Here is a 14,268-nt window from a genome sequence, read left to right on the forward strand (position 1 = left end):
TGCGCCGCGTCCTCAGCTGCCAGCCCTTTCGGCTTACGCCTCCGTACCTCTGCACTTTACTTCCGCACCTCCTCTGAGTCTCAGTGTGCTTTTCTCTTTCCTTGTAGTTGTAGAATTTCCACTCAGCCAGCCTTCCTGTGGTTCTGGATGATGCCCATTTTGTCTTTTAGTTGTATTTTTGAAGTGGTTGTGCAAGGCAGCAATTTCCGGTGTTTACGTATGCCGCCATCTTGGTTTCTCTCTTGCTCATTATTTTTTATTCTAATTTAGGTGCTCTTGCTGAGAAAGCTCTGTATCCTGTTATTCCCAAAGATTTTCCTTTCACCATAAGAGTCACATCTGAAGTCCTGGAGTCAAATGGTATGACATTGAAATATACTTTTCCTAGTCAAAAAGATCAGATTCCCTGTTATATTCTTTTTTATATATATTTTTTATTGATTTCAGAGAGGGAGGGAGAAGGGGAGAGAAACATCAATGATGAGAAAGAATCATCGACTGGCTGCCTCCTACACGCCCCCTACTGGGGATCGAGCCCTGACCCCAAGCATGCCCTTGATTGGAATTGAACCCAGGACCTTTCAGTCCATAGGTTGATGTTCTATCCACTGAGCCAAACCAGCTAGGGCACCCGTGTTATATTCTTAACTTTTCAGAACTAATGTTACATTGTTTATTACTACAGTGTGTTCAGTTAATCATAGACTTGACTGAATCTGTTCTATCTAATTAGATGTTTTGAAAGCAATGTAAAACAAATATTTCTCTTTATCTGTTACTAGAGGCCAGGTGCACAAAATCCATGTACTTGGGGTGGGGAGGTCCCTCAGCCCAGCCTGCGCCCTCTTGTAGTCTGGGACCTCTCACTCCTTACCTCCCGCCTGCTCACTGTCCTTACCGTTAGGCTTGCTGCTCCTTAGCGCTACCAAGGAGGTGGGAGAGGCTCCCACCACCACTGCTGCACTCACCAGCCATGAGCCCGGCTTCTGGCTGAGTGGCGCTCCCCCTGTGGGAGTGCATTGACCACCGGGGGCAGCTCCTGCATTGAGCGTCTGCCCCCAGGTGGTCAGTGCGCATCATAGCAACCAGTCGTTCCACTGTTCAGTCGATTTGCATATTAGGTTTTTAATAAAAGGCTAATATGCAAATAGACCAAATGGTGGAACAACCAAACTGGTCACTATGACGTGTGCTGACATCAGGGGGTATGTGCGGAACATGGTGGGTGTTGGCCACGGCAGGATGGTGGAGCAGGTGAGCGGGGACACCAGACCAAGGTGGGGCGCCAGTTACTGCCATTGGGGTGAGCCTCTGGTGGTTACTGAAAATTCTTTGCTCCCGTGGGCCGTGGTCCTGCCCGGCGTTTGCACCTGCTGCCGACGCCGGCCCTGCTCACACCCGTTGCCAGCGCCGGAGCTACCGCTCACACCCACTGCCAGCATCCGGCACTGTCCCCGATCACTCAGTGCTGTCAGCTGAGCAAGCAGTGGCTGCCAGCCCCAATCACCCCTCAGGACTTCTCCACCTCTCCCTGCTCCTGAGGGGAGATCGATCGGGGCCGTCAGCCGCCTCTCGTACCCACTGCCCGCAACAGCCCCGCTCACGCTCACTGCCAGTGCCAGAGCTGCCACTGCCAGCACGGGCCCTGCTCGCAACCACAGCCGGTGCCTGGTGCCAGTTCCAATCGCTTGGCGCCATCAGCGGGTGTGAGCAGTGGCTGCTGGCCTTGATTGCCCCTGAGGGCTTCTCCCCCTCCCCCTGCTCCTAAGGGGTGATCGGGGCAGCAGCCACTGCTTACATCCATTGACGGCGCTGGCCCTGCTCATACCCACTGCTGGCGCCGGCCCCAATCGCTCCATGCAATCCGCAGGTGCAAGCGGGGCCAGCGCTGTCAGCGCATGAGAGCAGCAACAGTGTGGGCTTCCAGCAGACAGGGGAGCAGGGGCCATGGTGGAGGGGCCAGGTGTAGGCAAGGAGGATGGGCCAAAACCCTCCCCTGTGCCCACTGCCGCCTCACAGCCCACAATTCCTTTCAAGGTGCACAAATTCGTGCACTGGGCCCCTAGTGAAATGATAAAATGTCTGGGATATGCTTTAAAATAACAGAGGGAATGGGGGCTGTGTGCAAATGAAACAAAATTGAGCTGGGTTAATAATTGTTGAAGTTGGGAGATAAATAGGTGCAGGTTTATTGCAATATTCTCTACATTTGTATATGCTTAAATTTTTTCATAATAAAATGGTTAATTTAAAAAACAAAGAGAACTTCAGCACTCATTTTTCAAAAATATAAGTCTTTGTTTTACTATGGTTGCAAATATCAAAAAATTTCTATATGTGACCTGGCACCAGAGTTAAGTTAGGGTTTTTCAAAATGCTGACACGCTAAACCCAAAAGGTTCGCCATCACTGGGCTAGGTTAAAAGGTCAAATTTAAATTTTTTTTAAAATCAGTCCATAGGTCAAGGCAAGGTAAGTCATTAAAGGCAGAAAGGGTACAGAGTTCTCAAAGATGTAGCAGACATAGATCAGGTGGTCATAGATTTTTTTTTTTTTAAGCAAAATAAAGCAAGCTCAGAATTTAAACTAGAGATTGTTCTTTACTAGGTGTGGTTAGGCTCCTGCTTATGGTCCAGTGAGAGAGCCAAAGCCCTGTATCTTTAACTACTTCTGACTAAGCAACAAAAGAGGCATGCTAGTGGTTCTGGGAGGATTCTTAGAATCAGAATCTCTAGCACTGTTCTCTCTGATGATAAAAATTTTCAATTTCTTTGCTCTTCATTGATGGACTGAATTTACTTCAATTTAAATTTAGTAGCCACATATAGCTAACAGCTATCATATATGCATCTTTATAGTTCATGATTTAGGAGAGCTTGCCTTAAGTGCTTTTAAAAAGACGAAAAGATTATTAAATTTCGTATTATAATTGAGTATTTATAAGGAAATAACCAGTACCAATAATTTTGTGTACATATGTATTTTTTAAATCAGTATATTATAAAGCAAATATTTTTCTTTTTGTAGGATCATCTTCTATGGCATCTGCATGTTGTGGAAGTTTAGCATTAATGGATGCAGGTAAAAGAATTATGTCTCAAAACTTCTAATGCTTTATTATACAGTACTTGGTTAGTATAAAATATAAGATTTCTTTCAAATTGAATATTTATTTGTAAGACTTAGAGAAGTGATATTACAACTTACCAAACCAGGCCAGAAGCAAAGTAGTCACAAATATCTGCTGGCATTCCTATTTTTTTGGCTAAAAGCAATACACTGAAATTGTTTACTTGCCCTTGGTGACCCAGTAAGCTTTCTCACCTTCCAAAAGGTGGAGAGCTCCACCTTTCACTAAAGTTGATTCCAGTAGTAGGACTGATAAGGGAAAATAACCATGTAATCATCCAGCCACTTTGTGTAAGTTATGAGAAGAACAATGCCACTCATAGAGTGTACACATAATTTTAAGAAGGAAGACTACAAGTGGTTAAATATAATCTTTGAGTCTGAAACACTAAAAGGGAAAGAGTCAAAAACTTAAGAGTCTCTAATAACAATTATTGCCAAATAGTCACTAATGATGCTATTCGAGAAAGAAAAAGGAATCTAAAGTCACTCAAGAGGCCACACAAGGAGTTCCCCTATAAGTTTACACATTTACAGTACAAGTATGAAAGATAGGACAACCTATCGAAGGACAAAATAAAAGAATGGTGTGAATATATAACATTATCTAGGGAGATTAAAATTTCAGCCAAAGGGAAAAAGCTAAAAGCAATTAAAGGTGTTTTTCTAGTTGTGTTCCATGGAAGGGAAACAATCTGATATTTAAGGTAACTAGTAGAATACTATTCCTATTTTCACCTTCAGGCATTCATTCAACACATCTTTATTGTATGCCACCCTTGTACCAAGCACTGATCTTAGTAGGACACAAAACAAAGTCCCTGTCCTTGTGGAGCTTGCATTCATCAGTCTTCTAATCTCAGTTTGGAAAACACAGAACAAATTCTGAAAAAGGTGAACTGAAAAGAGATTATAAGAGTTTTCAACTGTTTTAAATGAATTCAGATCTTTTGATTTAGACAAAAATCCATCCCAAGTATGACAAGTACTTCAAGATGAGATAACTGAAGTGTTTGAGAAATCAGAGTCTAGTTAGTATACCAAAGACACAAAAAGTTCTTACTTCTGAAAGCAAAGAAAGGTATTTTCTATAAAGTATAACTCAGTGAACCTGAAAGTGACCCTCAGCAAGACTCTTAGGTACACTATAAAAAGAATGGTTTATAAGGATTTTGTAAGGGAAGAGGGCTGTGGAGAGTAGGAACCAGAGAAAGTCAAAATAAGTCATGCCATAGTAAACTAATATTTTGTTTTCAAAAATATTACTAGATTTGGATTGAGGAGGGAGGGTACTGCTTATGCAGTGTATCTAAAGTTCAGCCTTTATGATCTTTGTATAAATAATGCAGAAATTGAAACTGGATGCTAGGTGCACATTTCATAACTGGTTGAAGGATGAGCAAAGGGGTTTTGTTAATCTGATGGGTTGGTAGGAGAAGGGTCTCAAGTGTAATACCTCAGGATGTGTCATCCTAAACCTTGTTCTTTTCACTATCTTTGTTCATGAGTTGACTAAGAACACAGGCCTACCAATAAAAAGGATACTGATAGAAACCAATGAATGCATAAGTAAATGGAACAGTAAATTGATGTCTGTCTCTCCTTCCCTCCTCCCTCCTCTAAAATCAATCAACAAATAAAAGCGTTAAGATTACTATTATTAGAGAGAGCTTTGTGCTAAAAAGAATTATTACTTGTTAGAATTGTTTTTAAGGGGCTTTTATTGTATGTTTAAGAAAAATGAGGTAGTTAGATGACTTATTAAGATCTTTCCACCCAGTGTGGCTCAATTGGTTGAAAGATTGCTGGTTTGATTCCTGGTCAGGGCACATGCCCAGGTTTCAGGCTCAATCCCTGGTAGGGGGGGGCATGCAGGAGGCAGCCAATCATATTTCACTCTCACATAAATGTTTCTCTGTCTCTCCCTCCTTCTCCCTTCCTCTCTCTCAAAAATTAATTTGAAAATCTTAAAAAAAAAAAAAAAAGGAATGGGGGGGGGGGGCAGGGAGGGTCTGTAACCAGAACCCAGAAGGAGTCAGATACCAAAGGACACAGCCAGGTAGGGTGACCTCACAAGGAGGGAAATTTTTTTTAAAAAAGACCTTTCCAAATTAGTTTCGGTGACTGTCAATTTAGAATACCATCCACTTACATTAAAATAAATGTCAACAGAATGATAAATGTATGTGTTAGGCTGATGTATATATCACACAGAAGTTCTTTCTCTCAATTACAGGGGTTCCTATTTCATCTGCTGTCGCGGGTGTGGCAGTAGGATTGGTGACCAAAAACAATCCTGATAAGGATGAAATAGAAGATTATCGTTTGCTAACAGATATTCTGGCAAGTATATTCACATTTTCCAATACTTAATGGTAAAGATTATACATACTTTACAAGCATCTTTGCTTAAAAGAATGCTAGGACTCAAGAAATAGAGGTCCTTGTTCTTGATTTCCTCCTCTACATTTTCTCCTTGTTTTTTATAGGACGTGAGTTAAAAATATATATTACATATAAATACCCATAGTTTAGCTCACTTTAGGATAATCATAAATTAATCCTTATGCTTTTAGGGAAAAACATGATCTAAAATAGTGATTTTTCAGATGAAATATTTGTAACTTAAAAGTCACAAATTGGAAGCAGTTAAAATATGTGTGTCATCTTAGAGGACACAGTTTACTATATCTAAAGCTATTTTTTAAAATTTCTCTACAATGACAATGAGTGAATTTTGTTTGTATTTAAAACTAAATCATAATTTCTTAACTTCCTTAAGGGAATTGAAGATTACAATGGTGACATGGATTTCAAAATAGCCGGCACTAATAAGGGAATAACTGCATTACAGGTATTTTTAAGCCCATTTTGTTTCATTTTTATAATATTTAATAATGTTGTGAATCAGTATTTATATAATATTTGGCTTTTCCTTATTAGGCTGATATTAAATTACCTGGAATACCATTAAAAATTGTAATGGAGGCCATTCAACAAGCCTCAGGTAAGCCAAGCCAGTGTGCCTCATTCTCCTTTCATCATTATCTACTTTGTTAATGGAACTCTAATTCCCAGTAGGCTTATTATAAAAAATAGGCTTATTAGAAAGCATTGCTTTAGAAAATGAAATTTCATGTAACACCCTCGATCAAGAAGTATTAAGTTATTAGACACATAACTAACCACCAAAGTGGGAGGCCACTAAAAATTCAAATTTTTCAAATTAAGTAACTTTCTAAGATAATAATAATAGAGAAGGAAATACAAGTAGAATTGTCAAGGTAACAAATGTGAAGAGCTTTTATTATTAAGCTAAAAAATTTGAATTTTATGCCATAAAAACTAAGACAACTGCTGCTATAACTTATCATATTTAGTTTATGTAGTTATTATTTTTATTATGTTTTTAATCTCTCCTAGTGGCAAAGAAGGAGATACTACAGATTATGAACAAAGTTATTTCAAAGCCTCGGGCATCTAGAAAAGAAAATGGACCTGTTATAGGTAATAAAATTAGTACTGGTTTCATGATAAGATAAATGTTAATATTATTTTTCAATATTTGTAACTCCATACACAAAACAAATCTATTTTAAAACTTTTATGATTTAAATGCTTTAAATTTGGGAGAATATTGATATTAGAACTTTCAGTAATTTTAATCAGTAGCAAATTGTTTTCTGTTTCATACTGAAATATTTGTACATGTATCTAGGCCAAAAAACTCTTAAGTAACCAGGACATGTTTTAGATTCATATATGTATTTATTTATATTTTTGTCTATACTACATTTCAGAAACTGTTCAGGTTCCATTATCAAAACGAGCAAAATTTGTTGGACCAGGTGGATATAATTTAAAAAAACTTCAGGCTGAAACAGGTAAGTGTTATATGAAGTTTGGGTTTTTTATGTAATGCTAGGCCATGTAAGTTTGTCACTTCATTTCTATTGCATTGCTCTAAAAATATATGTTTGGTAAATGAGAGGAAGACCAAAAGAAAAGAATATAACATAGATATGGCTTTACTGTAAGTTTTCTGTATGCCTATTAATAAATTAGCAAATGATCATCCTTAACTGTCTTCAAGAAGGATGACCTAGAATTCCTAGGTTTTTTTTGCAACAATTTAAAATCAAGCATTTAGAAAAATGTTTAGTTTTTCACTTTCGAGTTCTGCTTTAATTTTCTCTTACAATTACTTCTGCCGTTTTTCACATAGCATTACTCTTATTTTTAAAGAGTAAGTGTAGGAATAGTAAGCTTTAATTTGTTTTTTTCTGAAAGCAAACTTTGGGTTACCTAGTACTTACCAGCTTTGAGATTATTGAAGGAGAGTGAGGAGAGTCATTAAGATTGAGAAACTGACATGATTTCTTCCCTTATCCACTGTTCACCACTCTAAAGGATAAAAGGGAGAGAGAAGAAAAGTTGAAGAAAGAATTCTACTATCGCCTTTACTCATAATTAAGAGAGCAAAACTAAAATCTCCAAAATTAGAACTTGCATGCTTTATCCCATCAGATTATGAGCTACAAGAAAGAGGGGATATTGGCTAGCACAATCTGGATACATACCAGAGATGCAGGGTGTATTTGTTGGTAAATAAATCCCTTCATTCCTAAAGCATTGATTAAACATAGCACAACCCTGCCCAGCTACTTCCAGGTCACTTTCCTCCACTCACATCTTTTCAGACTAATCTCCACTGGAATGAGCAAGTTAACTTTAATATGTTAAATTATCTTTTTAAAAGGTGTAACCATTAGTCAGGTAGATGAAGAAACATTTTCTGTATTTGCACCAATACCCAGTGCTATGCATGAAGCAAGAGACTACATTATGGAAATCTGCAAAGATGATGTAAGTATGGATCTTATAACAGTTATTTTTCTCTACTTTTTGTTGCTGTTTTCTTAATGAATCTTACGGCTTATTTTGCACTTACAGCAAGAGCAGCAATTGGAATTTGGAGCAGTATATACCGCAACAATAACTGAAATCAGGTAATACCAAGTAATATGTTTTATTGGTTTTTTTAATAAGATTTATATTATAAGCTTCATATATGTTTGCTTTATTGATTTAGAAGTTATGTTTAGACTATATGTCAGTTACCATATAATCATTAATTATTTTAAGGTATAAATTTATTTTCTACATCAGTTTGTAGATTTTCAGTAACATGGTTCTGTAATTACAAATTATAATAATAGATTATTTTAACTGAGTAGTTTAACCAAATTTCCTATCTTTTTAATTTTCCCAATAAATAGTTAACAAACCCAAAATAGACTATTAGAAATATTTAGTTTTTCTTTGCTTTTGCTTTTTCTCTCTTTGGTATTTTCTTGTTGGTCTTAAGTACTATTTATTGCCTATGTAGTACATTTTATTTTTACTAGATAAAAAGATTGATTTTAAGGATCAGAAAATCCTTTTCTACGAAAAAAATAAATTATCAGATGTAGCATGAATGTTCAAAGCAATTTGAAATGAATAATAAAAGGCAATGGGATAATGTAATATTAAAGGTGAGAACTATGAAATGGAATGGCTGATTTTAGATTATAGAAAATAAGAAATTTTTAAATAAAATAAGTATACCAGTTATCTAACCTCCTTCCTTAAATCACTGTGTAATAAGTTGATGGTAATTCTTAAAATATTTAATGTCATTTCAAAATTTTTTGGAAAATATTAAGAGAAATACAGAAAAAGAATATATATATACATATATATATTCTAAAGGCTTTTCACTGCATGATTTTCTGTTATCTTTTCTCTGTCCTTTGATACATAGTATTTAAATATTTAAATAGGGTATATTTTTAATTGAAAAAAGTAAGTATCCCTTTTAGACAATCATACTCCTTATAGTTATAAAAACATGTACTGAAACCTTAAACTTATACAATGTTATGTGTCAGTTATATCTCAATAAAACTGGAGAAAAAAGGAAAGAAAAAACATGTACTGGAGGGATTTTTGTTTTTTTATTTTGTTCTCTTAGGAAAACATAATCACAGTTTGATTATCAATGGATACATAGATACTTAATGTTTTAACCAGGCCTATTTCCTTTTTTGTAGAGACAGTGGAGTAATGGTTAAACTATATCCAAATATGACTGCAGTACTACTTCATAACTCACAACTTGATCAACGAAAGGTAAAAAAAAAAAAAAAAAGACATTTTATTTTTCAAACTGCCTTAAAATAATCATAGTGAAATTTACTGGGCTGGTGAGAACTGTACACTCTGTCTACTACTGGCCTAATATAGAAAACCAAAACTGATAGAAATGCTGCTGACAAAAGGTTTTACATTATTTATCACAGATATTTGTTTCTCCTTCCATGATGGAATAGAAACGGCTCTTGAAAGTTTTGGGGTGAAATAACATCTAGAGTTAACACAAAGCAATTACTTAAAATAGCAGTAACCCTGTTTTCCCAATTTTCTTGACCAACCAATCAAGGCAAGATAATTCTTAGGATGTTTTTAAATTTACTTAATATTTGTTATAGTTCATAGGCAGAATATGAAAATACTCAAGAAAACAATGGGATGGAGAGCAGAGGAATAATAGGAGTATCTATTTTTACCATATATTAAAGCATAAAGCTATAGAGAACAAAACAGTGTATTACTGACCCTGAAATAGATGATGCATAAAACAGAAATAAACCCAGTTATGGACAGGGGACTACATAATACAATGTTTACACTGTATTTTCACTCAAGGAAGAATCAGAGATTATTCAATAAATCGTATTGTTACAGCTGGTTATCATAAAGAAGGATCTCTACTCTTAATACCAAAATCCCATCTGGATCAAGGAGCTAAATGTAAACAAAAAATTTTAAAAAATTGGGGCATGGAAGGCTGTTGAGAGAGGACTAGAATATTCTAATCTTCTGCCTGGGTAAATATTTCTCAGCACGGTATCAAAGCCAAAATGTAAATAAATTAATAATACTGTATCTCATTATATTGCAAAATTACAATAAGATTGAAAGACAGGCAACAACTTAAAGAAAAAATGCTTGTAACATATGACAAAGATTTCATATATAAAGATCTTGTATAGGTCAGTAAGAAAGATGAATATCAATAGGAAAATGAGCAAAGAATATGACAGACCAATCATTTTTTAATGCCAACCAAGATATTCAAAGTTATCATTTTTCAACTTTATGATAGTTGAAAATTCCCAGTATAGAAAAGAATATGGAAAAGAAATAGACATTCTCATACAGTGCTGATAGGAATATAAATAGGAGCCAACTTTTTGGAAAGTATTTGGTAATATATATGAGTACCTTTGGACCTAAGAGTTCTACATAGGTCTTTGTTCTAAGAGGATAATTAGAGTAGATAAATACATAATCATTTCAACACTGCAGTTAATTTTTTGTCAACTTTTTATTTTGGAAAATACACTGAAACCCATATCGCTTTCACCTATATTTATCAATTAGCATTTGCAACCCTGGAATTTTAAAACAAAGTAAGTGACCATATATAGGGGATTGGTTATACAAATTACATCATTTCAGTACTCAACTGTAATGTTTCATTTATTGATATGAAAAGACGTCTTCAACACATTGAATGAAACAACAAGCTGAGAAAGGTCCATTTTAACAAATGCAATACAAACACTAAATAGGGAAACATTTGAAGAGATATTCATTGGAGTGTTAGCAATAATTTATCTACAAGTAGAAGGGGTTTAGATGCTTTTTACTATCATCTGAATACTTATTATTTTAAATCTTTATAATTATGATTTTATAATCAGAAAAACCAATAAAGCTATTTTCCACTTGGGGAAAAATGGGTATTTCCATAGATATTAAGTAATTAAAATGACAACTAATAGTTTAACATGTTCTCTTTCAGATTCAGCATCCCACTGCCTTAGGATTAGAAGTTGGCCAAGAAATTCAGGTACTTGTATTCAACCCTTTAGCCTAGAATTGTAAATTGTACTTAGTTTCAATTATTGTTTCAAAAAGTAAGCTGAAAGAATCAAATCAACATTTGTTGTTCCACTTATTTATGCATGTACTGGTTGCTTCTTGTATGTCCCCTGACTGGAGATTGAACCCACAACCGTGGTGTTTCAGGAAGGACACTCTAACCAGGGCAATGTTTGTGATTTGTATTATTTATCTGCTGTGCTTCTTTTTTAACCTTAGGGTTGCTTAAATAGACTCATTAAGGATTTAAGACAATTCGTTCCCTCGAGGAGTTTATAGTTTACAGTTTAGTTAGGATAATAGTTCCATTTAGAGCTTTTAAAATTACACGAACAGGTCAGTGATGGCTATGCAGAGTCAGTGATTTAGTGACAGGACAATAGAACCCTGATAACTCTGTTAAGGATCTTGAATGTCATATTTAAAGAGTTGGGACTCTAATACACTGCTTGAGGATAAAAGTTTTTGAGTTTGATAAAAGCCATATTGTTCAGTTCCAGAATTGATAACAAAATTGGCCTTTTTTAATAGTCCTTTTGGAGTTGATGAAAGAACTTATTGCCAGTCTTAGTTTCTTGGGCCACACCACCTTTTGTTCCAGTTATACCTAATACCCATGATCTGAGTAACTATAGCTTCTAATTTATTCCCAGTCTGCAAGCCCATTGTTCAAGTAGCCTTTAGGGAAAGATGAGAACTAAGACATAATATCTCTGTATAAGACTTTTCTTTTAACATCATAAGGGATTTTAAATACTGCCACAGTTCCCCCTGACTTTCATTGTCTAAGATCAAGCCAAATAATCTCCAGTGTGATAGTCCTTTGAGCAGTAGTCTGAGTGACCTAAGTGTAATCCTGTATAGTTTGTAGCACAATGAGGCTCAAAAGCCCTTGTAGAATCATTTATCATGACTTTCACTTGATTTCTGGTGTAGGGACCTGCCCTGGAGAGAATAAGAAGGCACAAATTAATCTAACAGAAGATTATAATTAGGCAAATAATACCCTATCTCTTTTCCTTTGTTATAATCACTGCTTAACCAAATTATATTTATTAGAATATACCCTCACTTAGCGCTGAGCTATGGTTTCAGTAAACAAGGAAAAACTTTAAATTTGTTTCTTTAACACAGGTCAAATATTTTGGACGTGATCCAGCTGATGGAAGAATGAGGCTTTCTCGCAAAGTGCTGCAGTCACCAGCCACAACTGTTGTCAAAACTCTACATGACAAAAGCAGTATTGTAATGGAAGAATCTGTTTCACAGTCATCTTCTAATTCTTCCCCATGATATATTTTTTAAAGAGAATTAATTCTAGAGTAATAATCTGTAGAGCAAAATTTCAATATTACCTTCTAATGTATAGATTTATATATACTATAAATATATTCTAATGATTTATATTAAAATGCTCATTTACATGTGCCATTTTTTACTTCAAGCGTTACCTAGCGCCCTGGCCAGTTTGGCTCAGTGGATAGAGCATCGACCCGTGGACTGAAGGGTCCGGGTTCAATTCTGGTCAAGGGCACATGCCCGGGTTGCGGGCTGATCCCCAGTGGGGGGCGTGCAGGAGGCAGCAGATCCATGATTCCCTGTCATCATTGATGTTTCTCTCTCTACCTCTTCCTTCCTCTCTGAAATCAATAAAGACATATATTTAAAAAAAAAAAAGTTACCTAGCCCTGGTCAGGTGGCTCAGTTGCTTTAAGTGTCATCCCGTACACACCAGAAAGTAGCAGGTTCGGTTCCAGTCAGAGCACAAACCCAGGTTGCTGGTTCGATTCCCGGTCAGGGCACGAGCAGGAGGCAACCCATGTTTCTCTCTCTCTCCCCCTTCCTCTTTCTAGAAATCAATCTTTTTAAAAAGTAAACCATTCATACATATATGCCGGAAACCAATTCCAGCATGTACAGCAGGGCTGCATCTGGGAATGGCTAAAGGCATTTCCCCAAACCTGAATAGGATACATTAAATTGATTCTTGGCTGCCAGACAGTTAAAGGGCATCTTAATCTACATGTTATTGCATCATAATGGCCAAAAACCTGAAGAGCCATAGGCTAATTCTTCCATTCTGACAATGGACTCTGTACTAAACCCTGACCCTTTGAAGGGTATATCTCTGCCTCGCCTCAGGACAAGTTGTGTTAATAGAAAGCATGGGGTCCTGAGGACGTGGAGAACCTAAGGCCTTAGACTTAAGACCTTAGAACTTAGCTCCTTTAGCTAAGCTCCTCTGACCCCCAAAAATGCCTTTCAAAATTATATCTCGTCTCTAGACTCTTTATTAGTCTATGGATTCCTATTTAATCTACGCACAGCCTTCGCCAGATTCCTGAACCCTTCTTGATGCTGGGACAAGAACCCCGGCACATATATCTTAGAAAAAATTACTAACCTTTCCTGTAATTTTGAAATATCTGAAAAACTTATAAATAATAGATTATATTTGCTACTATCATGGATCTCTTCCTACATATTTACTCTTGGTCATCTTGTGGCTCACCTCTTTGCCCAACTTAACTTGCCTACAATTATTTTACAAACTAGAACTTGGCATAGTCAAAGCTCATACCTATTTCCTTTGTACAGTTACCAAATATAATAAGGAATTGAGGGAGTTACTTTGAGCTGTTTTTAATGATATACTGCCCTTCTAATTGGCTGCAAAACCATAAACAGTGGAGTAAATATTATAAATGGGAATCTAACTAGAATGAGGCAGTACATTTTTCAAATTTAGGAAATATAGAAAAAGCATTTACTCATCAAATAGAGGTCATATTTTGATTGTGTATGCATGGATGTTCTCGGTATAAGAGATGGAGGAATCATGATTTTCAGTTAATGCTTCAAACAGATACAGAGGCTGTTGATATAATTATTAGTAACAACAGATGGAAGGGCAGTAGTGAACTTAGCAGTTAGAACCTAAATAAACAGAGAAGAAAAGAGAAAAAATTATATCCACAAAAAATCAGAAAGGATCAGGTCTGAGAATTTGAGGGCATGGTGAAAGTCTATATGGAGAGGAGCTAAATGCCCACACAGACAAGACATACACTCATTCACCCCCTTGTAACACTGCCACTACCACCTCAAGAGTCAGATTTATTTTCTAAAATAGGAGAGACTTTTGAC

The 14,268-nt window shown here is 36.2% G+C and overlaps 1 protein-coding gene and 1 long non-coding RNA gene across 3 annotated transcripts in view; one reads left to right on the plus strand and one right to left on the minus strand.

The window, feature by feature from the left end:
• PNPT1 (polyribonucleotide nucleotidyltransferase 1) overlaps window positions 1-12,533 on the plus strand; it is a 47,579-nt gene extending 35,046 nt beyond the window's left edge. For both annotated transcript variants that reach the window (XM_005884594.2, XM_005884595.2), the window contains exons 17-28: window positions 271-360; window positions 3,028-3,081; window positions 5,366-5,472; window positions 5,912-5,983; window positions 6,073-6,136; window positions 6,553-6,636; window positions 6,930-7,013; window positions 7,889-7,995; window positions 8,083-8,138; window positions 9,225-9,303; window positions 11,042-11,089; window positions 12,256-12,533. In XM_005884594.2, coding sequence (XP_005884656.1) covers window positions 271-360; window positions 3,028-3,081; window positions 5,366-5,472; window positions 5,912-5,983; window positions 6,073-6,136; window positions 6,553-6,636; window positions 6,930-7,013; window positions 7,889-7,995; window positions 8,083-8,138; window positions 9,225-9,303; window positions 11,042-11,089; window positions 12,256-12,414 — 1,004 coding nt within the window. In that variant the 3' untranslated portion in view covers window positions 12,415-12,533. The remainder of the gene's footprint in view (window positions 1-270; window positions 361-3,027; window positions 3,082-5,365; window positions 5,473-5,911; window positions 5,984-6,072; window positions 6,137-6,552; window positions 6,637-6,929; window positions 7,014-7,888; window positions 7,996-8,082; window positions 8,139-9,224; window positions 9,304-11,041; window positions 11,090-12,255) is intronic.
• Window positions 1-14,268, minus strand: part of LOC102264017 — a 54,508-nt gene that overhangs the window by 34,871 nt on the left and 5,369 nt on the right. The window contains exon 2 of the long non-coding RNA XR_314629.2: window positions 7,446-7,533. This is a non-coding gene — a long non-coding RNA (uncharacterized LOC102264017). The remainder of the gene's footprint in view (window positions 1-7,445; window positions 7,534-14,268) is intronic.

The sequence above is a fragment of the Myotis brandtii genome, unplaced genomic scaffold (assembly GCF_000412655.1).
Source record: "Myotis brandtii unplaced genomic scaffold, ASM41265v1 scaffold84, whole genome shotgun sequence".
Classification (NCBI taxonomy): Eukaryota; Metazoa; Chordata; class Mammalia; order Chiroptera; family Vespertilionidae; genus Myotis; species Myotis brandtii.